This window comes from Pelophylax lessonae (genome assembly GCF_965119305.1).
Source record: "Pelophylax lessonae genome assembly, chromosome: 6".
Classification (NCBI taxonomy): Eukaryota; Metazoa; Chordata; class Amphibia; order Anura; family Ranidae; genus Pelophylax; species Pelophylax lessonae.
The window spans coordinates 8,729,773-8,754,045 of record NC_138773.1 but is presented as its reverse complement, the minus strand read 5'-3'; the positions used below and the strand labels follow the sequence as shown (position 1 = coordinate 8,754,045).

Genomic DNA, 24,273 nt, shown 5'->3' with positions numbered 1-24,273 from the left:
ATGCTGGAATTGTTCCCATATAGGAGTTCCTAGCTGGAATACTGCTCAGTTTGACCCCCTGTAATTAATGGGTCTGACCTTTCTAGTAAGCGGACTCTGTGTGTATCTGGTGGAAGTCCCATGGTGGAGGTCACACAATTACCTGCAAAACTACTTGCATGAACACCAGCGTCTCTTTTATAGAACTTATCACCTATAGACTGTGATATTCTCGGTGGCTTTTTCACATTAGGATCCACATTAATAAATATGTTTTTGATTTCATTTATTACACAATTTTATTATACACTGGTTTTTCAATTTATATGAATCGTTTTGATTTAATATATTTATATACACTGGTTTCACAATTTATATGAATTGTTATGTGCTACTTGTTTTGAACTCGGTTATTCACCCCCTTTTTTTCATTATTTGGGCATTAGTTATGTCCTTATACCTGCTGCTCACTTGTTTGAAATATTTTTTCCACACACACATTTTTGGAGTAATTACACAATTTAATATATACTACACAACCCCAGAGAGGGATTTTTTTCACAATTATTTTGGCATTGGCACTATAAATATAGAAACATTTCTGTATCATATGCGCAGGTCGGTTTAGTGATTAGCACTAAAGTATTTTTTATCATAATAGTTTTGCCACAAAATGTAAAATCAGGACTGGAAGAGCTTGCTTAAAAAAAAAAAAAAAAAACACCAGAAACCAGTGAAACAGAAAAGATATCAAACAAACCATGCCAATAGTGTCAGCAAAAGGTGGAGTCAGTGGTCATAGCCAGGATATAATTTTTTGCCATTTAATATAAATATATAGTAAATAATAAATTATTTAGGCAATTCCATTCAATGTTTTATTTATTCTTCATTTTCTGTAAGGCTCTGTTCACACCTGAGCATTTTTCAGCTCATAAAACGCTCATCTCTGAAGTCTCAAGACGCCCAACAAGCAAAATCCCATTCATTTCTATGGCCCCTGTTCACATATGACCGTTTTGTCGCCTGAAGCAAAATGCCTGAAACTCAAAAAGTGAAAAAAAATAGCTTTTTTTTTACATTTTTTTTAGCAGATTACAGAAGTTTTTGTTAAATGTCAATGCCTGCCTCCAAACATCTGAAAACAACGCCTGAAAAACGCCCAGGTGTGAATGGAGCCTAACACAACAAACTGTAAACATTTTGAACATTTAGATTCTCTTTATGGATGTCAACGTTTGCTTTATTGCTGTCTTGATGTCTTGGTTCCTCAGGGTATAAATTAAAGGATTCATTAGTGGGGTGATAACTGTATAGAGCAGAGAAAGAACTTTGTTGCTAACCAATAAATGTCCAGGTGGAACCACATAGACCATAATCATGGTGGCATAATAGATGGAGACCACACCAAGATGGGAACTGCAGGTGGAGAAAGCTTTCTTCTTCCCCGTTGCTGAAGAAATCCTGGTGATTGCTTTGATGATAAACCCATAAGAAGCTACAATTGCGAGGAATGGCAACATGGTTGCTGATGATGAAAGCAAAGACACAACCATTTCCACAATTGAAGTGTCAGAACAAGACAGCTTCAGTAAAGGAGTAAAGTCACAGAAGAAATGGTCAATGATATCTGATCTGCAAAAATGCAAAGTTTTTAAGAAACCTAAACAGATGGAAATAATCAAAAATGCCAAAGTCCAGCAGACAAGAATCAGAGAAAGACACAACCTGGGGCTCATAATTATCCTGTAGTTGAGGGGTTTGCAGATGGCCAAAAATCTGTCATAGGACATTGCAGAGAGGAGGAAACACTCTGTCGCAGCAAATGACCCAAGTAGGAAAAACTGTATGAAACAACCAACAAGAGAAAACATTGCACCATCTCTACGTATTACATGGAGCATGGGGGGAGCAACGCTGCTGGTGAACAAGACCTCCGACAGTGACAGATTGGAGAGGAACACATACATAGGAGACTGTGAAAGGTCAGAGAAGAGCATCAGCAAGATGATCAGGAGATTGCATGATAAAGTGAGGATGTAAATGATTAGGAACATGTTGAAGAGAAAAGGTCTGTAGGCAAAGGGAATTTTGAACCCAACAATGAAAAATTTACTGACAGAAGACTTGTTCTGAGTATCTGGAAATTGTTGAAGTTCAGATTCCATCTTATCATTTACAATATAGAATCAAAACAAATGTTTGGAAATTGATTTGACAGTTTTATGTGTGTTTTGATTAAAAGTTTATTTTTCATTTCTTCTTTGATTTTGCACTATAAGCCAATGTAACCTTTGCTTGATATTTAGTTATCGGTGCACAGTGGTAGCCCTATATTGCAAAATAATGAAATAATAATAATAATAATAATAATAATAATAATAATAATAATAATAATAATAAAATAATTAACTAATAATAATAATAATAATAAAATAATTAACTAATAATAATACTAATAATAATACTAATACAGAACAGGAAATAAATTAATTGGGATGGAGGTGTACTCAATTTACAGTGTGGATCCAATATGTCCTGTTCCCCAATAATACTAATAAAAGTGAAAGTAGAAAACCATAATAATGGTAGTTACAAGAGGGTGAATCCAATAATTCACATGTGGAAAGATTGTCACACATGTTCGGATGGCTATCAAAGTGAGTGCTAGTGAGTGATTCAATACACTGCCATGCATTAGGCAAAATCGTTGTGAAAAAATTGAGCATAAAAAACTCAAAAACAGCAAATTTAATTTTCACACCATGATCTAAGTACTAGGAGATCTTAGTGCTGCTGATTCGAGGGCTAAGGAAATTAAGGTAATAAAAATAAATGTACTGTAAAGCCAATGACTGTCAGCGTAACCAATATAATAAACAAAATAAAAAAAAATAAAACTAAAAAAAGGTGTAGAAAAAACAAGTAAGTATAGCCAATAGAAAGTAAAAAAAGTGATTCACATTTTCGGCTAATAAAAATGAATGAAATCTTTCTTGTTCAAACATTTTTATTAATAGGTGCAGAAAAGAACATCCAAAGAAAAATGAACAATAAAATACAACCAGTGGTACTGGATACAGTGGTTTTGATTAAGCATATAATTGCATAACCAATAGTGAATGGTACATGAAGACTGAGTGAGAGGAAAAAAAAGAACATAAAAAATGTGCATAGGAAGGGATGGAAGGGTTGATGATAGTGCTGCTACTCACCCCCAGGTACCCCATAAAGGGAGCTAGCTGTGCCTACTGGGGGTAAGGAGACAGCCCTCCTGTTGTCCAATGAAGAGCAATCTTTCCTTATAGCAACTGATAAAAAAAAAAAAAAAAAAAAATTTAAGCAAATTAATAAAGTATTCTGAAAAATACCTAACACAATGTGCAGCGCTATCCAAAAAAACTAGATACAACTAAATAACTTATATATCAAATACTTCTGATTAAAAACATGCATCTCATACAAATCTCTCCATTTAAATAAGATGCTGCCAGGTAAATAATGTGCAATCCCATAAATCCAACGTCATTACCAACACACAGTACTGGATGTGCCGTGCATCCCAAAACTATGTGCCACCACCTTCACCATGTGCCAGAGGTTCACCTTCAATGGAGACCTCTTTATATTACAGGAGGTCCAGCAGCGCTTTCTGGTAAATTAAGGGTTACATTTTCCACTTCAATGTTTAGGTATTGGGAAGCGGTCCAACAAATGGATACAATTTTGGCTTCCTTTTCTCCACTCCCACCGCACTCGTAATATACACAACACATCACATCACATATTGTAATCTCTGTTTATTTTATTAAAAATATCCACAGCACTGATAAAAGCAAAACTTCCCACAGGAAGTATCAATCCATCCATCCAGCAGAGATACGATACCCATCCATCCGCTATTCCTAAACTGACTGTCAATACTAGCAGAGTTCTCCAGCCAGAAGGTGCCGATGGACATGCAGAGTTCTCCAGCCAGAAGGTGCCGATGGACATTCAGAGATCCCCCAGCTGGAGGGTGCCGGTGTATGGTGATGGTCAAAGTGGTGACGGGTTTAAGCAGAAATAAACTCTCACAAAATTTACAAATTTGGTGTAAAACAGGATTGCATTTTTAGTTTCCCCTTACCATTTTTAAATTGGTTTAGGATCTGCAGTGAACATCCTGTAGAGTCTTGTTTTAACCTTCTTTGGAGATGTAGAGTAGATGGTGCGGCGGTGGCCGAATGTAACAGCTTTACAGCATTAACTCTGTGGAACATGACAAAGTATTATGTATTTGAAAATTCAGCATGTTAGAATTAAGTTAGTGTTGTCACCTTAGGAAAATAAATTGTCTGTGGTTACACATGTAACAAGGTTTCCAAGCCTATGGCCTGATGTGGGTCTGCCATTAGTACCGGTAATCCTTCCAGCCCATGTGAGCTGGGGCCCTGTATATGACAACTGAAGCAACGACAACTCCGGTATCTTTGTTTGTGGTTTTTATTGTATTTTTAGAGGATGGGAGAAGGTAATGGGTGGGATACTCCTTTAGGCTTTAACTAATTACACTCTGGACTTCGCTCCTGAAAAATGCCCATTGGGGCTTCCTTGATGCCAGCCGGCGCCAGCCAACGCTCACTGACACTGAGAACACTCTGTAGAACAATGTAAATGCTGAATCCTCGACTTGTAGTCCAGAAGATACAGGACTGAGAACTGTAGAATTCCTGACTTGGTTATACTGCAAAAGTGATGGAATACTCTCTCCGCCTTGATTGGCTTGAGATAGTACAAGGTAGAACTCTGGCTGTAACTTCAAGCTGACACACTCTGTACAATTCAGGGCCCAACCGCAGGTGCCCTCTTTATAGCTTGAACTCTTCAGGGCCCACTAACTAGGTACCCCCCTCTGCAACTTCAGGGTCCTCAACCTAGGTACCCCCTTTGCCACTAGCTGACACTGGATCCCAGAACCTCTTCCAGAGTGGTCCCCTCTAATGCGAGGCAAACCCCCAGGGGCAATCTGCAGTACTCACGATCTGTGTAGGCTTTCCTGGGACCGGACCCCTCTCTCTCTCCCCAGGTTCTCTGTACACCGGATCCCATCAGCTCAGCACTCTCAGGACACTCAGGTGACACCCTGAGACATCCACCTTCCTCAGATAGGAGGAGAGACAGCCGCACTCTCTCTCCTGGGACTCTGCTCCCGCCAAAGACATTGTGTCATGCACCACCCCCAAACGTATACGCACTCCCAGAATCCTTTGCAGCATAATCTGCCTTCTGGGGTAGTTACAAGTCTGGATGTGTCCCCTGATTGGGTTTCCTCCACTGCCCTATGAGAAGCCTCTCATAAGAGCCAGTGGGGAGACTCCCCCTTCAGCAGGCACATCTGGAGACCATGACACCCCACCTAGATAAATCACAGCCCTGCTGTTAGGCAGCCAGGGCCCGCTACACATTTACCTAGCACCTACCTGTAGGGTGCTACACACATTTCTAGGTAGATTACCCAACGTAATTAAAATAAAATGTAAAATTAAAAGAAAAAGAAAATCACCCAGTGTGATTAAAATTAATATAAAAACAAGAAATAAACATTTTTTTTACATTAGGGGAACATTATGGGAACATGTTGGGAATATTATAGGAACATGGGGAAAATCACATCTGCTTTAAATGTTTGTCCCTTGACATACAGCATTTAACCACTTTAGAACCGCTCACAGTAATACTACTGCGGCAGAGTGGTTCGTTATCGTCCAGCGACGTAGTATTAACGTCGTTGGACACTCCCCCTTCTGGGCGGCGCTTGCGCGCCGCCGGAGGCTCGCTCCCGCTGTTTTCATTCACAGCGGGAGTCGGGCCAGGGGAGGAGCAGCGGCGATCGCCGCTGCTCTTACCCGATCGTCGGGGATCGAGTCTGGAGATCCGCCCGCTGTGTGTAAACACAGCGGGCGGATCTCCATAGTGACAGGGAGTGACAGATCGGACTGTTCAGCATAGCTGGACATCCGATCTGTCCATGATTCACACAGTCACCTCCCCCCCTACATGTCAGTAAGCACCAGGCATACATTAACCCCTCCCTCTCCAATAAAATTAACCCCTTCCCTGCCAGTGTCATTTTTACAGTAACAGTGCATATATATAGCACTGATTACTGCAGTAATGTCACTGGTACCCCCAAAAGTGTCAAAAATGTCAGTCAAGGGTCCGATCTGTCCGCCGCAATGTCGCAGTCCCGCAAAAAAAATCGCAGATCGCCGCCATTACGCGTTAAAAAAAAAAACACCAAAAATGACAGAAATCTTTCCCTTTGTTAGTAAACGCAATAACTTTTGCGCAAACCAATCAAAATACGCTTATTGCGATTTTTTTTACCAAACATATGTAGCATAAAACAAATTGGCCAAAAATTTTTAAAAAAATTGGTTTTTACATCTTTTTTGGGGGGAATTTCATATAAAAAAATGTTAAAAATATTGTTATTTTTTCAAAATAAACGCTCTTTTTTTGTTTATAGCGCAAAAAGTAAAAATCGCACAGGTGATCAAATACCACCAAAAGAAAGCTCTGTTTGTGGGAAAAAAAGGACGTAAATTTCGTTTGGGTACGGCATCGCACGACCGCGCAATTGTCAGTTGAAGTCGCACAGCGCCGAATCGCAAAAAGTGGCCTGGACGGAAGACAGCAAAATCCTCCGGTGGTAAAGTGGTTAAAGAATAGAGTTGCTAAGCGTTCAAGTTTGCTTTTGGGGTAAGTATTGGGAGTGAGGAAGTTAAGACATAATGCATTAAGGGATAAGGGATAAAGGTAGGAGGTTATGAATTGTTTGTAACAAAATCTAGAACATTTCGAATGAGAAGAAACAGTCACAAGCATGAACTGAAATGCATGGCAAAGGGGGAAGAGTTCTAGAGATTTCTCAATGTCCATCCAATGAAACTAATGAATAAACCCAGGATTACAATATAATACGTCAGCATTGCAACATTTTCAATAAAAAAAATAAAATTGTGGCAGGTCTTCAAACAATGTGTTTGGAATGTGGTTAGTGAATGCATGGAGAAATACACATCATTGCTTTATAAATTGCACATTGTTTAGAAGGAATATTTATATGATAAAAAAGGCAAAACATTTAATATGGCATTTTTATTATATTATGACATCAGATGCAGTATTTATAAACAGTGAAATAAAGTAAAGATAAATTTGATATCTACAGTATGTATCACTCACTTTATTCCATCATCTCATGATAGAAATATAAAGAATAAAAACACTGAACTTAGCTAATCTAGGGCTAAATCGTTTTTTTTTTTTTTTTTATATGGGAAACATTGAAAAAAAAAATCAGCTTTTAATAAACTGATTACCAAAATTAAGGCAAATGCATGAATTTTTTTGTATTTGTTATTCCTATTTCTTTTTGCTACTTAATTAACCATGAATGCTGTATGACCCAAAAAAAAGAGAAAGTTTGACAGCCCTGTACAGAGGCACTGATACGAGTCTAGCCAATAATAGTGCATTAATGTACCTGATTAAATTTTTTTTCAATAAAATAGAAAAAGTAAAGAAATTTAAATGAGGACTAAAATTAAAAATGAAATCAAAGAAAACAGATGAATTCTCCAGTGTGCAGAAAATATAATTCTCTTGTTATGTAGATAACAGGCAATTTATAGAGCAGACTGACAGTCCTTGAACCACGGAGCTAATATATATCTCAGGTCCTGTGATGTAAGTAAGGGATTTGGAGTAAATTGGTCCCACAAAATACAAATGTCCTCTGTGTATTTCACAGCTCGCTGTCCCTCAGATACACAGAATAGATTCTCTAAATTAGTAGAGAGAAATCATTGATTCCCTGAGTAACGAAAATTCAGCTTACAAAAAAAAAAAAGAAATAAGAAATCTAGCATTTTCTTACACTGATAATAAATAATATATATATATATATATATATATATATATATATATATATATATATATATATATATATATATATATATATATATATATATATATATATATATATATATATATTTATATATTTATATATATATATATATATATATATATATATATATATACATAATAAAATATATTACATTAAATATTATACAGATAATAATAATAATAATAATAATAATAATAATAATAATAATAATTATTATTATTATTATTGTTATTACTATTATAGTTGTTGTTATTATTTTTTTACTATATATAATATATATATACAAATTATGTAAAAAATATATTGTTTGTGGTTATTATTACTGGTATCATTATATAAATGTATACAGCACATATTATATCTATATATATATATATATATATATATATATATATATTTATAGGCAGAAGCTTTTCACTTTATGCTATAGTTTGTTCTGCCTAAAATCCAGAAAATTATAAAAGTAAGAGTAAGGGCTCTTTCACACGGTCCGCCTACGTAGGCGGATCCGTGCTGCTCAGCGGGGATCGATCCACCGATCCACGCTGAGCCGGGCGGATGACAGCTCCGTTTCTGCTTGCAGAGCGGAGAGGGAGGTGTCACAGCTCCCGCTGCTCTCTATGGGGGATCGGATGAGAGCAGACCGCCTGTCCGCTCTCATCAGATCCAATCTGATCCGATCCCTGAACGGATGGAAAAATAGGGTTTCCATCTGTCCAGATTTCATGGACAGGATCGGATGTGGATGGCAGCGGGTGTCAGCGGAGGTGTCTCCGCTGACATCCGCTGCCCCATAGAGCTGCATGGAGGATCCAATCAGATCCGCCTAAAAAACTGACAGGCGGATCTGATCGGATCGCCCGTGTGAAAGAGCCCTAAGGGTAATTAATATTACCATTTGAGCTCCAGAAGGTTTTACCCCCTTCATGACAAGGGGCATTTTTTTTAATTCAAATAATTTTTATTGCATTTTGTATTAGGAAAAAGAAATAAATAAAATACAGTAACATCCGTGTAGTACACAATATATATACAAATTATGTAAAAAAATATTTTTGTTGTTGTTATTATTACTGGTATCATTATATAAATGTATACAGCACATATTATACATATTATATATATACTGGATATATATATATATATATATATATATATATATAGACAGAAGCTTTTCCCTCTATGCTCTATGCCAATGATTGCCACAGAAATCAGCATTAAATATGATAAACTCAGCAGTAATTTGAGAAATGATGATATATGTATTGGAACTTTAATATTAGGTGCATTGTAAACTGACTCCCCGTGCATGCACATGCTTGGCGATGGTAAAATCCACTTATCAGCTTTTGGCAATGTGTGCATTGCTGTGGTTATTAGCGTTTGGATTCCCTATGCACCAGATTTAGTTTTGCCCGGCCTAATTACACCATTTCCGCCCGGCCCCATTGTATCTTTTTCATCGCATCAGACTTAGTTCTGCCCGACCCTGTGACATCACTTCCGCCCAACCTTGTTCTCTGATTATCTACTATGGGCAGGAACGCGGCGTCACCTCCACCGCCGAGCGGAAGTGATGAGGTGATGAACTCTTCACCAACTTCCGGGTCATGTACGCCAAAACAACTGGTGGCACGCCAGAGGCGTAACTAGAACCTTCAGGGCCCTGGTGCAAGAAACTATGAAGGGCCCCCCGGACCCCTGGCCGGGGCCCTTCCCTTCAAGCCTGGGGCTCTTCCCACTGATCCTGGGGCCCTTTACTCTCATTTCGGGGCCCTTTCACAAGTTCTGCACTGGGCCCCCTTCCTGCCATCTTGGGGCCTCCCAATGGTGGTGGAATGCCAGGGCCCCGGTCGCAGATTTGACCTTTGCAATCCTGGAAGTTCACCCACTGGTGTCAGTAGTTATTATTTTTTCGTATTTTAATTGTATTATTTTTTATCATTTTATTTTATTTTTTTACAATGTCACTGACTATGACTCTGTCCATTCATAAAAGGAAGGAGCTGGTAGATTACATATTTACCGACCCCTTCCTGGTTATCTATTGTGAACCATCCCCTTCAGCAGCCACCAGGAGAGGGGAGGGAGCACAGTAGGGGCGGGGGACCAGGGAAGCACACAGGGGCCCAAAAACAGCAGAACACAAGTGAAGTGGATAGGAGGAGTGGCGGGGGCAGCATACAGAGGAACCAATCTCCTCCATTTTCCTCCTGCAGCTACAGGAGGAAAAAGGAGGACAGTGATTCCTCTACATGCTGCCCCTGCCGCCCCTCCTATCCAGGTGTACAGGGGAGCTGCATGGGCCCCCTGGAGCATGGGGCCCGGTTGCGATTGCAACCCCTGCAACCCCTGTAGTTACGCCCCTGTGGCACGCCCTTTACACGATATTAACAGTCTAGGCTTTGCAGGCGAACAGGCAGCAGATTATCCGGTAAAGGCACCAGAGGTATGTAGGAAACTATCTTGTAGATGCTTCAAACCTTTATAAATGTATTAGACTTCTATGGATTCATGTTGTCAGATATTAATGATAATTCCATATACCCTTGCAATCTCTTAAGGACTGTCCTTTGAGAGGAGCTCACCACTACTCCTGACATCCTCTGGCCCTTCCTCCCCTTCCACTAGGACTATGGGAGTGGACACCTGCCTGTAAATAATTTAATAATAATCCGCCTGGTTTACATACAATACCCTCTATGAGGTAATCCAAACGCTGCTAATGCATAGCAATGCACATCCTTATACAAGTATATCATGCCATTTACTGATTATTTATTTTTTCTTTCAATTTTTTTCTCTTTTTTTTTTTCACTAGGATTAAATGTATGGATATGGATATGGTAAATTAATGATATTCTGGCCATAACACTGGGGCACCTAATATGTATATTTATACAGCGTGTGCCTCTGGTATATACATGCACCCCAATATTTTGTTTATATAATTTAAAAAAGAATCTTTTCCATTTTCCAATCACCAGTATATCCCCATATAAAGTCCACGTTTTATATATCATCTGAGTCTCTTCATGGATCTGCCAGCTGCCCCATGATTTTACACATGGAGGGTCAGTATACACTACATTTATTGATTGTTGTGAATCGTTATACAGTGGGTACAGAAAGTATTCAGACCCCCTTAAATTTTTCACTCTTTGTTATATTGCAGCCATTTGCTAAAATCATTTAAGTTCATTCTTCTTCCTCATGAATGTACACATAGCACCCCATACTGACAGAAAAACACAGAATTGTTGACATTGTTGCAGATTTATTAAAAAAGAAAAACTGAAATATCACATGGTCCTAAGTATTCAGACCCTTTGCTCAGTATTTAGTAGAAGCCCCCTTTTGATCTAATACAGCCAGGAGTCTTTTTGGGAAAGATGCAACAAGTCTTTCACACCTGGATTTGGGGATCCTCTGCCATTCCTCCTTGCAGATCCTCTCCAGTTCTGTCAGGTTGGATGGTAAACGTTGGTGGACAGCCATTTTTAGGTCTCTCCAGAGATGCTCAATTGGGTTTAAGTCAGGGCTCTGGCTGGGCCATTCAAGAACAGTCACAGAGTTGTTGTGAATCCACTCTTTCGTTATTTTAGCTGTGTGCTTAGGGTCATTGTCTTGTTGGAAGGTAAACCTTCTGCCCAGTCTGAGGTCCAGAGCACTCTGGAGAAGGTTTTTGTCCAGGATATCCCTGTACTTGGCCGCATTCATCTTTCCCTCGATTGCAACCAGTCATCCTGTCCCTGCAGCTGAAAAACACCCCCACAGCATGATGCTGCCACCACCATGCTTCACTGTTGGGACTGTATTGGACAGGTGATGAGCAGTGCCTGGTTTTCTCCACACATACCGCTTAGAATTAAGGCCAAAAAGTTCTATTTTGGTCTCATCAGACCAGAGAATCTTATTTCTCACCATCTTTGAGTCCTTCAGGTGTTTTTTAGCAAACTCCATGCGGGCTTTCATGTGTCTTACACTGAGGAGAGGCTTCCGTCGGGCCACTCTGCCATAAAGCCCCGACTGGTGGAGGGCTGCAGTGATGGTTGACTTTCTACAACTTTCTTCCATCTCCTGACTGCATCTCTGGAGCTCAGCCACAGTGATCTTTGGGTTCTTCTTTACCTCTCTCACCAAGGCTCTTCTCCCCCGATAGCTCAGTTTGGCCGGACGGCCAGCTCTAGGAAGGGTTCTGGTCGTCCCAAACGTCTTCCATTCGAGGATTATGGAGGCCACTGTGCTCTTAGGAACCTTAAGTGCAGCAGAAATCTTTTTGTAACCTTGGCCAGATCTGTGCCTTGCCACAATTCTGTCTCTGAGCTCTTCAGGCAGTTCCTTTGACCTCATGATTCTCATTTGCTCTGACATGCATTGTGATCTGGAAGGTCTTATATAGACAGGTGTGTGGCTTTCCTAATCAAGTCCAATCAGTATAATCAAACAGAGCTGGACTCAAATGAAGGTGTAGAACCATCTCAAGGATGATCAGAAGAAATGGAAAGCACCTGAGTTAAATATATGAGTGTCACAGCAAAGGGTCTGAATACTTAGGACCATGTGATATTTCAGTTTTTCTTTTTTAATAAATCTGCAACAATGTCAACAATTCTGTGTTTTTCTGTCAGTATGGGGTGCTATGTGTACATTCATGAGGAAGAAGAATGAACGCAAATGATTTTAGCAAATGGCTGCAATATAACAAAGAGTGAAAAATTTAAGGGGGTCTGAATACTTTCCGTACCCACTGTATATGTCACATAGCGGGATGCTATATGCTGCGCTACATGATAACGGTATATTGTATACTTATTGTATTATTCTCTCATATACCTTATAGAACACTATTTGGTTTCTTGGTCTCTTTTTTTTTATTTTTTTTATTGAAGATTTTCAACATACAAAATTTATTATTTCAGTCCCTCCCCTTATAGAGGAGGACATAACTATATGCATAACACGTAAAACAACCTTGATTTTTCTCCAATTACAAGGTAAGTAAAAAAAAATTAAAAATCCTAACTACCCATTTCTGTTTCAGCTGAAGAAGAGCAAGCGGATGGCCACAAAATCGATTAGGTCAATTTTGTGCCCGGAACTCCGCTTTAAGGACAGATATCCACAACCCCCCCCCCCCGCCGCTTTCTTATGTTACATAAGTATTTGGAGCGAGCGTCTTGGTTTTTCGTTTAACTATACAAATTTGAAGAGATTGTATTGTATTAGGTGGTAGAACTTCTCAGGCAGTGGATAATTTGGGGAAGTAGTGTCATCTTAAATGCAGCAGGCCGCCCTGTCCAGGAAAGATAAAAAATGTTTATTCTCTCTAATTCTTTATGCACTGAGCCTATAAGGGGGGGCAAAATTTGCTTTATACAACTTGGACAGGGGTGTGCTGATATTGATACCTAAATACATAATAGATCCCTTTGCCCGGGAAAAACGGGGGCAATTTCCCATCTATGTTGACCCCTAAAACATTGGATTTAGCTACAGTCACCTTGTAATATGATAGCTTGTTGAATAGTTTCAGAATATCCTACGCCCTAGGCAGGGAAAGAGCCAGGATCAGCGCTTTTTGTGATATTCAGCACTGTTCTCCTTTAACCACTTTCACACCGGAGGATTTGGCTGCTCAAAGACCAGGGCCTATTTTGCGATTCGGCACTGCGTGATTTTAACGGACAATTGCGCGGACGTGCAACGCTGTACCCAAACAAAATTGACTTCCTTTTTTCCCCACAAACAGAGCTTTCTTTTGGTGGTATTTGATTACCTGTGCGATTTTTATTTTTTGTGCTATAAACGAAAACATAGCGACAATTCAGAAAAATTTATTTTTTTTAACTTTAGGCTGTAATACTTATCCAAAAACAAAATGCAAAAAAAACGAATTTCTTTATCATTTTAGGCCAATTTGTAATCTGCTACATATTTTTGGTTAAAAAAAAATCTCAATACCGTATATTAATTGGATTGCGCAAAAGTTATCGCGTCTACAAACGATGGGATTTTTTTAATGGAATTTTTATTGTTTTTTTTATTTTTACTAGCAATGATGGCGATCAGCGATTGCATTGCAGCGGACAGATCGGACCCCTAACTGACATTTTTGACACTTTTGGGGGGCCCATTGATATTACTACAATAATCAGTGCTAAAAATATGCACTGTCACTGTACTAATGACACTGGCAGGGAAGGGGTTAACCCAAAGGCAATCAAAAGGGATACATGTGTCCCTAGGGGATGCTTTCTAACTGTGTGGGGATGGGCTTGCTGCATGAACACAGAGACCTGTATTCCTAAATAAGAGGATCCCTGTGCTCATAACTGACAGAACAGTGGTCTGCCGTGTTTACAATGGCAGACCGCCGTTCATTCTCCACAGGGAGTCATCGCGGGTGCCTGGCGGCAATTGCGGCCGCCGGACCCACTGATTGGCTCCCCCTGTGGTGAATCAGCGTGCTCTTGCCCCCACTAGAGGTCCCGCTAGAGGTCCCGACGTACAGGTACATCGTTTTGGGGGACACAGTTGACTTGCCGTCCTAAAACTACGGTGGCTGGTCAGTAAATGGTTAAGGATTTAGAGAAGATCTGTAAGGAAGAAATCCCTCCTGAGATGTGTGCAAACCTGGTCACCAACTACAAGAAACGTCTGACCTCTGTGCTTTCCAACAAGGCTTTCTCCACCAAGTACTAAGCGTCGGTTCACATACACGCGACGTTACTTCCCGGGGCGACCTCCGAGATCGCGGTGCGAGCAGGGCGCCGCGACCTCGGAGCGGCCGCCACGGACTTCATAACATTGAAGTCTATGGCGGTCGCCTCCTGGTCGCCCCAAAGAAGCTCCGGACCCTTTTTCTAAGTCGGAGCAACTTGTGTCGCTCCTATTAGAACGGGTCCGCAGCTTCCCTATGGGAGGCGACCAGGTCGCCTCACAGGTCGCCTTACTGTGAACGGGGGCTTAGTCCTGCTTTGCTTAAGGACCAAATACTTATTTTACTCACTGAACTGTAACTCAATTTATAACATTTATATTGTGTCTTTCTCAGGATTTTAGCTTTATATTCTGTCTCTATCATCTAAAATGCACCTATGATAAAAATTATAGACCCTTCATTACTTTGTAAGTGGGCAAACTCAATCTGCAGGGGATCAAAGAATTATTTTCCCCACTGTAAATACAAAGTCACTGTGTTGAAAGGCGAGGTGGGATACATTAAAGTTTAAGAGCCAGTTCACATAGGGGGGCGACCCGACTTGCCGGGGCGACCTGTGAAGTCGCAGTGCACAGCTCGCACCGCGACCTCGGAACGACATGCACGGACTTCATATCATCGAAGTCAATGCGAGTCGCCTCCAGGTCGCCCCAAAATAGTACAGGACCCTTTTTTAAGTCGGAGCGACTTGTGTCGCTCCTATTAGAACGGGTCCTGTGCTAATCTATGGCAGGTGACCCACGGCGACTTGTCAGGCGACCAGGTCGCCTGACAAGTCGCCCCAGTGTGAACGGGGTCTAAAGCAAACCTTCGCCCTTCAGTAAATGTTGTGTTGCCCTTCCCCCTACCTCTCTCACAATGTACAGTATTTATTTTTTTACAATTATTTGTGCTGCAAAGAAGTCATTTCTCATTTCTTCCCTAGGTCAGAATGATGTTTGTGTCGCTCGCCCTGCTGATGTTGCACAGCTGTGCAACTTTGGGTCCTCTGGAAGTCCTGTGGCACATCAGCACACGTGAAGATTTCTTCTGAACATCTGCATATACACAGATAACAATTATGGAAGTCCTAAACCTTTGCTGTCTTGGAGTCAGTGTTGGAAGTAACTGCGTTTAAGTAAACGGCGTTACTTAACGCAGTTACTTTTCAGGGTAACGAGTAATCTATCAGATTACTCATTGTCTCCCTGTAACTCCGCTGCCGCTACTTCCGGCTGCGTTACGCCGTTACCGCAATTACATCTACCGCCACTAGATGGCAGTAGATGTAATTGTATTCCCCCGGCCCTCTCCGAGTCCTCTATGACCGCTGTCCGCGGTTCTGAAGAGAGAAGAGGAGGTGACTCATCGAGTGAGTCACGTGACATCACGGCGGCGCTGTCTCACTCACAGGCACGGCAGCAGCAGAACAGCGCGCCAGCACCGCAGCAGGAGGACAGGGGAGAGCGGACATAGAGTCCGGCGGCGATCCCATCATCCTAGTCCTACCCAGCCAGGCCCATTGCCGCCCACCCACAGTGCCAGTCTGCCAGCCCAGTGCACTGCCAAATAAAATATATCTCACTCTCTCTCTAGTAGTCAACCAGTGGCAGCAGGGCAGTAAAGTGTTACAGACCAGCAGTCAGTTTAACGATATAGCCCAGCCCCAGGCCAAGAGGAGACTCCACCACCAGTCCACCACCACCACAGGGCAGTGGGCAGCAGCCAGCAGGAAGACCACCACCAGTCCACCAACGAGTCCAGTCCAACACACACAGCCAGCCCAGAGGAGGAGAGAGGCACAGAGACAGGCAGGCCTGGAGGCCTGCAGGAGGAAGGAGCCAGAGGGACCCGAACAACAGTGTGCCTGCCAGGCCAGAGGCCACACCACCACCAGCAAGCCCAGCACAGCAGGTAACAAAAAAAAAAAAAAAAACTCACAGACAGGACTCAGACCCCCCACCACCACCCACCAGCCACCCACCAGCCACCCACCATACCACCACCAGTGTGCCACGTCACCACCAGTGTGCCAAGCGCCCACGCCACCACCAGCCAGGCAGCCACCCACCACCAGTGTGCCACACCCACATCACCACTAGTGTGCCGCCCAAGTCACCACCAGTGTGCCAAGCACCCACGCCACCACCAGTGTGCCACGCCACCACCAGCCAGGCAGCTGCCCCCCTCCAGTGTGCCACACCCACGTCACCACCAGTGTGCCACACCCACGTCACCACCAGTGTGCCACGTCACCACCAGTGTGCCAAGCGCCCACGCCACCACCAGCCAGGCAGCCGCCCACCACCAGTGTGCCGCCCACGTCACCCCAGTGTGCCAAGCGCCCACGCCACCACCAGCCAGGCAGCCGCCCACCACCAGTGTGCCGCCCACGTCACCACCAGTGTGCCAAGCACCCACGCCACCACCAGCCAGGCAGCCGCCCACCACCAGTGTGCCGCCCACGTCACCCCAGTGTGCCAAGCGCCCACGTCACCACCAGTGTGCCACGCCACCACCAGCCAGGCAGCCACCCACCCACCACCAGTGTGCCACGCCCACGTCACCACCAGTGTGCCACACCCACGTCACCACCAGTGTGCCATGCCACCACCAGTGTGCCACGTCACCACTAGTGTGCCAAGCGCCCACGCCACCACCAGCCAGGCAGCCACCCACCACCAGTGTGCCACGCCCACGTCACCACCAGTGTGCCACACCCACGTCACCACCAGTGTGCCACGCCACCACCAGTGTGCCACGTCACCACCAGTGTGCCAAGCGCCCACGCCACCACCATCCAGGCAGCCGCCCACCACCAGTGTGCTGCCCACGTCACCACAAATGTTCTAAAATACTGTATATAGTGTTTCTATTCTTCCATCAGTTAATATAAACATATTTGCTATTAAAGATGTTATAGAACGTAATTGCATTATAGAATATTAAAAAAAAAAAGTCAGTTACTTTGCTGAGTAACTAATTACTTTTTCTATGTGGTAACTGAGTCAGTAACTCAATTACTTTTTGGGAGAAGTAATTTGTAACTGTAACTAATTACTTTTTTAAACTAAGATGAGCAACACTGCTTGGAGTACACACGGGAAATCTCCTGCACATGAGCAAATGTAACTAAATGTTTGCAAAATCCCCTGCGCTCAAACTGCAAACCTAAGCTCAGCTGCTGGTACAAGACCCCAAAAGCTAGGTCAGGCTTTCTCAACTTTTTCAAAATAGAGGAACCCCTCAAAATAAATTTCTTGTCTCAGGGAACCCCTGATAAAAATGACTATATCTACAGCTCATAATGCATTATTGTAATGGTCATTGGGAAGAATTACCCACTCACAGAGAGCTAAAATGATAAAAGGTGTCAATGGGAACCCAACTGAGTGGTAGAAATTGCTCAATTCTCAAGGAACCCCTAGCAACCTCTGGAGGAACCCTAGAATTCCACAGAACCCTGGCTGAGAAACCCTGAGCTAGATGAAAAAAATAAAATAAATGAACACAGAGAACAGCTCTGTAATGACACTAGAACTATGATAATATACAGTTCTAAAACATATAAAGGTAACTAGTGCTCACATAAGTCCAATATACTGTATAGAAAGTCCAAATATAATAAAAGTGCTCTGTGCCACTCCAAAGCACAATAAACTTCAGTGCAACATTGGTGATTTGTGGTTTACACCTCCATACCTCCCTCACCAGAAGGAGATGACCCTATGCATAAACAAATATAGTAATTCCTTGGATTGCAAGCATAATTGGTTCCTCGTTTATCAAAGCAAATCTTCCCATAAGAAATAATGGAAACTCAGATGATTCGTTCCACAACCAATTATTGGTATAAATAAAGATATGCTGCTATCATATCTAAAGTACAGTATAAGCATGCCAACCCCTCTGTTAAATAACATTATGTGTCCCTGTGTCTGTACTGTATATAAAAGATGCTGATTTCTACAGTATCAGAGCGTCTCCCGGCGCTCATGTGACTCCTTGGCTCTCTGCTTCTTTCCTGCTCTCCTCCCCGAATGACATCAGCGGGAGTGCTCAGCCCCACCCACTGGGGAGAGCAGAGAGCCAAGGAGTCATGTGAGTGCCAGGAGACGCTCTGATACGGTAGAAATCAGCATCTTTTATATACAGTACAGACACAGGGACAGATAATGTTATGTAACAGAGGGGATGGCATGCTTATACTCAGGGCCGTAACTACAGGGGTTGCAATTGCAATCGGGCCCCATACTCCAGGGGGCCTGTGCTGCTCCCCTGTACACCTGGATAGGAGGGGCGGCAGGGGTAGCATGTAGAGAATTCACTGTCCTCCTTTTTCTTCCTGTAGCTGCAGGAGGAAAATGGAGGAGATTGGTTCCTCTGTATGCTGCCCCCACCACTCCTTCTATCCAGTTCACTTGTGTTCTGCTGTCTCTGGGCCCGTGTGCTCCACTGGTCCCCCCCCCCTACTGTGCTGCCCCCCCCACTCCTCTTATCCAGTTTACTTGTATTCTGCTGTCTCTGGGCCCCTGTGTGCTCCCCTGGTCCCCCCCTACTGTGCTGTCCCCCCCACTCCTCTTATCCAGTTCACTTGTATTCTGCTGTCTCTGGGCCCCTGTGTGCTCCCCCCCCTACTGTGCTGTCCCCCCCACTCCCCCTATCCAGTTCACTTGTATTCTGCTGTCTCTGGGCCCCTGTGTGCTCCCCTGGTCCCCCCCCTACTGTGCTGTCCCCCCCACTCCTCCTATCCAGTTCATTTGTGTTCTGCTGTCTCTGGACCCCTTTGTGCTCCCCTGGTCACCCCCCACCCCCACACTGTGCTGCCTCCCCACTGTGCTCCCTCCCCTCTCCTGCCGGCTGCTGCAGGGGATGTGTCACAATAGAGAACCAGGAAGGGGTCAGTAAATATGTAATTTACCAGCTCCTTCCTTTTCTGAATGGACAGAGTCATAGTCAGTGACATTGTAAAAAAATAAAATAAAATGATAAAAAATAATACAATTTAAATACCAAAAAAATAAAACTACTGACACCAGTGGGGGAACTTCCAGGATCGCAAAGATCACACTTGTGACTGGGCCCCGGAATTCCACCACCAGGGGGAGGCCCCAAGATGGCAGGAAGGGGGCCCACTGCAGAACTTGTGAAAGGGTTCCGCTGCTGGACCATAATAAAGGGCCCCGCAACGAGAGTAAAGGGCCCCAGGATCAGTGGGAAGAGCCCCAGGCTTTAAGGGAAGGGCCCCGGGCAGGGGTCCGGGGGGCCCTTCATGGTTTCTTGCACCGGGGCCCTGAAGGTTCTAGTTACTCCTCTGCTTATACTGTACTAAACCACTTTAGCATTGAGAGTCTAATACTGCTCATATATCAAGACAGCACTCGTCTTTCAAAATGCTTGTAAACCAGGTTACTCGCAAACCAAGGTATTACAGTAGGGCAAATAACGCCAGCAAATTCAAGGCATAAATAGGTCCAATACTCCAATCAATGTTCCACTATGCTTCAGTGCCCATCTTAAGCAACTCATATTTCCATTATGGTCAGTAGCGTCACTAGGCAGGTGCGGTGAGTGCGGTCCGCACCGGGTGACACCCGCCAGAGGGGTGACACCACCTAAGCCTAAACCTCCTCCCAACCTTCCTGAAATGCCCGCAGCGTCTGTCCCGCAGTCCCGCTGTACAAGGGCTTTGTACCGCATCACTACATTTGTTAATTTAAATAGTAACTTCCAGTGCAAGTGTGAACATGGAGCAGAACAAGAGACTGGCAGATAAACCCCCTGGGTGTGCTCTGTGAGGCTGCAGAGCGTACAGCTGTCAAATTCAAGCTGTGATGTCGGGATGGGCAGGACTTATACCCAGGCCCGCCCCTTTGTCAAGCAACCAGCGTATGGGGAAACAGCCGGCAATTAAACATTGCTGGCGGGAAAAGATGCCAAGGTTCAGAATCCATTCACTCAACTACTGTACCCAGAGGTTTCCCAGCCTTGTAGTACTAGCCCTGCACTCACAGCCTGGCTTCTGCAGTTAAAAGTGAAAGTAAGATTTCTGCCACGTTCTGCTCTGCACTTAGAACCAGGATAAGTGCTGCTGGTCTGACCGAGTGAAGCCTGTCCAAGAGCAAGAGAGGGGTGAGCTGCACTGCAATTCTTATCTCCTTCCTGCTCCGGGAGTTTGGGAACTGAAAATGAGGTGAGAGTGCAGTGAGAAGGAAAACGAAGCTGTGACAGCCAGCTACAGAAATGTGCTTTTACAAAGGTAACCATGTGGAAGATGATAGAGTTTTTTTTTGGGGGGGGGGGGGGAGCAGAGGAGTGTGTTTGTGCATGTGTGTTGTGCATGTGTGTTTGTACATGTGTGTTTGTACATGTGTGTGTGTTTGCATGTATGTGTGTGTATGTATTGCTGTGTGTGTGTGTGTTTGTACATGTGTGTGTCTGTGCATGTGGTTTGTGTGTGTGTGTGTGTGTGTGTTTGTACATGTGTGTGTGTGTGTCTGTGCATGTGGTTTGTTTGTACGTGTGTGTGTGTGTTTGTACATGTGTGTTGTGCATGTGTGTTTGTACATGTGTGTTGTACGTGTGTGTGTGTGTTTGCATGTATGTTTGTGTGTGTATGTATTGCTGTGTGTGTGTGTGTTTGTACATGTGTGTGTCTGTGCATGTGGTATGTGTGTTTTGTACATGTGGTGTGTGTTTGTACGTATGTGTGTGCGTGTGTGTGTTTGTACATGTGTGTGTTTGTACATGTGTGTTGTACGTATATGTGTGTGTGTGTGTGTGTGTATGTATTGCTGTGTGTGTGTTTGTACATGTGTGTGTCTGTGCATGTGGTTTGTGTGTGTCTGTGCATGTGGTTTGTTTGTGTTTGTACGTGTGTGTGTTTTGTACATGTGGTGTGTGTGTGTTTGTACGTGTGTGTGTTTTGTACATGTGGTGTGTGTGTGTTTGTACGTGTTTGTGTGTTTGTGCATGTGTGTGTTGTGCATGTGTGTTTGTACATGTGTGTGTGTTGTGCGTGTGTGTTTGTACATGTGTGTGTGTGTGTGTGTAGAGGTTATAGCTAACAAGAGGTGCAATAGTGAGATATGAATAGACTTTGTACCTACCGCTCTCTTGAACCCTGCACCTTGTGCATAAGGGTCCTTTCACACGGGGCGGACCGTATTTTGATCCGCTTCAGCTTTTTTTTTTTTTTATGGACACGGATGACACTTGCTCTCATCTGATTGCCGCCCAGCTTACTGCCCGGTCTGTTTCCCTTCCCGCTGGCCACCACGGAGGGCCAATCAGAAGAGACTAGGGGGCATCATGGGACATGTAGTCCCGGAAGATTGGTGGCCCCATTTGTTGTCCACAGGGAGCAGACCACAGCCCCCAGAATGCACTCTGCTAGGGGGAGAGATTGAGGACTGGGAACCTGGGAAAAAGCTGAGGGAGTGAGTGCTACACCATAGAGAGAGCCACACTGCCCAGCACCACCAGAGAGAGGGCCACACTTCTCAGCACCACCAGAGAGAGACTGTGTCACTGCCAGGGTACAGACGGGCTACACTACTGACCAAAGTCAGCCTGGTTAACCCAGAGGGAGCGAACGTATAACCGGAGGGATCACTGCTGCAATTTTGCTGGGTCTGGCAGGATGGCCTGTCAGCCATTATCCGTTACTGCTCCTAGGGACTGAGCCATTAGGAAGTGCCTAACCTGCTATCCTGTAGGCCTTATTGACCGTCGCAACCTGCTTCAAAAAACTCCAACGCTGAGCTGCTGCCCGGCCCAAATATAGGGGGGGGGGGTGACACCATGTTTTACCGCACCAGGTGACACCAACCCTAGTGACGCCACTGATTATGGTACATGGCAGCAACAGAGAAGAGGGAAAGGAAGACTTCTATCATGAAATACCTCAATAGTCCCGACACGACAGAGATGATATTGGTGGTGCAATATTCCAGGCTCACCCTTTTCTCTGGATTGGCCAAATGCCTGAAGACAATTCAATGAACAATGGCTCTCGAAATAAAATTGATCTGTCCCACAAAGTTTGATGCAATACCAGCTCTCATTACCTGGCAGGGCACATTCTCTGGGCTGAATCTACAGGGATTCACAATCCACAAGTTTATTGTGTTTTATTCTATTTGGAATTTTTATATATTGGACTGTCATGAGCAACCGTTCACTTATGCTTTGGACCTGTTTATTATCATAGTTCTAGTGTTATTACAGCTCTGTTTGCTGTGTTCAAGTTTTTTTCTTGTGCAGATGTGCTTGAAGGGCTTTACAAGGACCTGAGGGCTGGGCAGAGCCCTTTGGGGCAAATCTGGCATAACGGTACCGTTGTGGGGACGATGACACTTTAGTTCCTCTTTAGTGAGTGTCTGACATTTCAGTGGGGTGCACTCCACCTTTCTCAAGGTAACTCACATAGCAAACAACAGTGTTTAATATACCAGTAAACTAAATTTTTGACCCACTCCCCAATAGCTCAAGCACCCTCCACTGTAAAATAAACTACAAAACAAAATGCACCAATACAACAGAACCCTCTAGGTACACATTAGATTCAAGATTTCACTGCAGCAACAATAAGAGAAGCAATAAAAGTTACATAGTTAGTCAGGTTGAAAAAATACACAAGTCCATCTGGCTCAACCAATAAAAAACAGTAAAGAAAACCCAACCATACAATCCCATATACACAATCCTATACCCACAGTTGATCCAGAGGAAGGCGAAAACCCCCCCAGCAAAGCATGATCCAATTTTCTACAGCAGGGGAAAAAATTCCTGCCTGATCCCCCGAGAGGCAATCAGATATTCCCTGGATCCACTTTACCTATAAATATTATTACCCAGTTATATTATGTACACCCAGGAAAGAATCCAGGAATTTTTATAGCAATCTACTGAGCTGGCCAGAACCACCTCTGGAGGGAGTCTATTCCACCTTTTCACAGCTCTTACGGTGAAGAAACCTTTCTGTATTTGTAGACCAAATCTGTTTTCCTCTACACGTAAAGAGCGCCCCCTTGTCCTCTGTGATGATCTTAAAATGAATAACTCAACACTAAGTTCACTATATGGACCCCTTGTGTATTTATACATGGAGATCATGTCCCCCCTTATGTATTTATACATGGTGATCATATCCCCCCTTTTGTATTTATACACGGAGATCATATCCCCCCCTTATGTATTTATACATGGTGATCATATCCCCCCTTGTGTATTTATACATGGAGATCATGTCCCCCCTTATGTATTTATACATGGTGATCATATCCCCCCTTATGTATTTATACATGGTGATCATATCCCCCCTTTTGTATTTATACACGGAGATCATATCCCCCCCTTATGTATTTATACATGGTGATCATACCCCCCCTTATGTATTTATACATGGAGATCATATCCCCCCCTTATGTATTTATAATGGTGATCATATCCCCCCTTATGTATTTATACACGGAGATCATATCCCCCCTTATGTATTTATACATGGAGATCATATCCCCCCTTATGTATTTATACATGGAGATCATATCCCCCCTTATGTATTTATACATGGAGATCATATCCCCCCCTTATGTATTTATAATGGTGATCATATCCCCCCTTATGTATTTATACA

The 24,273-nt window shown here is 43.3% G+C and overlaps 2 protein-coding genes across 2 annotated transcripts in view; one reads left to right on the top strand and one right to left on the bottom strand.

Moving 5' to 3' along the window:
* LOC309558391 (uncharacterized protein) overlaps positions 1–24,273 on the top strand; it is a gene marked incomplete at its 3' end in the record, with an annotated part of 897,500 nt that overhangs the window by 425,799 nt on the left and 447,428 nt on the right. The window lies entirely within an intron of this gene.
* LOC309557605 (olfactory receptor 11G2-like) lies at positions 1,191–2,147 on the bottom strand (the record flags this gene model as incomplete). Its single annotated transcript, XM_082260397.1, has 1 exon — positions 1,191–2,147. The coding sequence occupies one exon, from the start codon at positions 2,145–2,147 to the stop codon at positions 1,191–1,193; it is 957 nt and encodes a 318-aa protein (XP_082116523.1).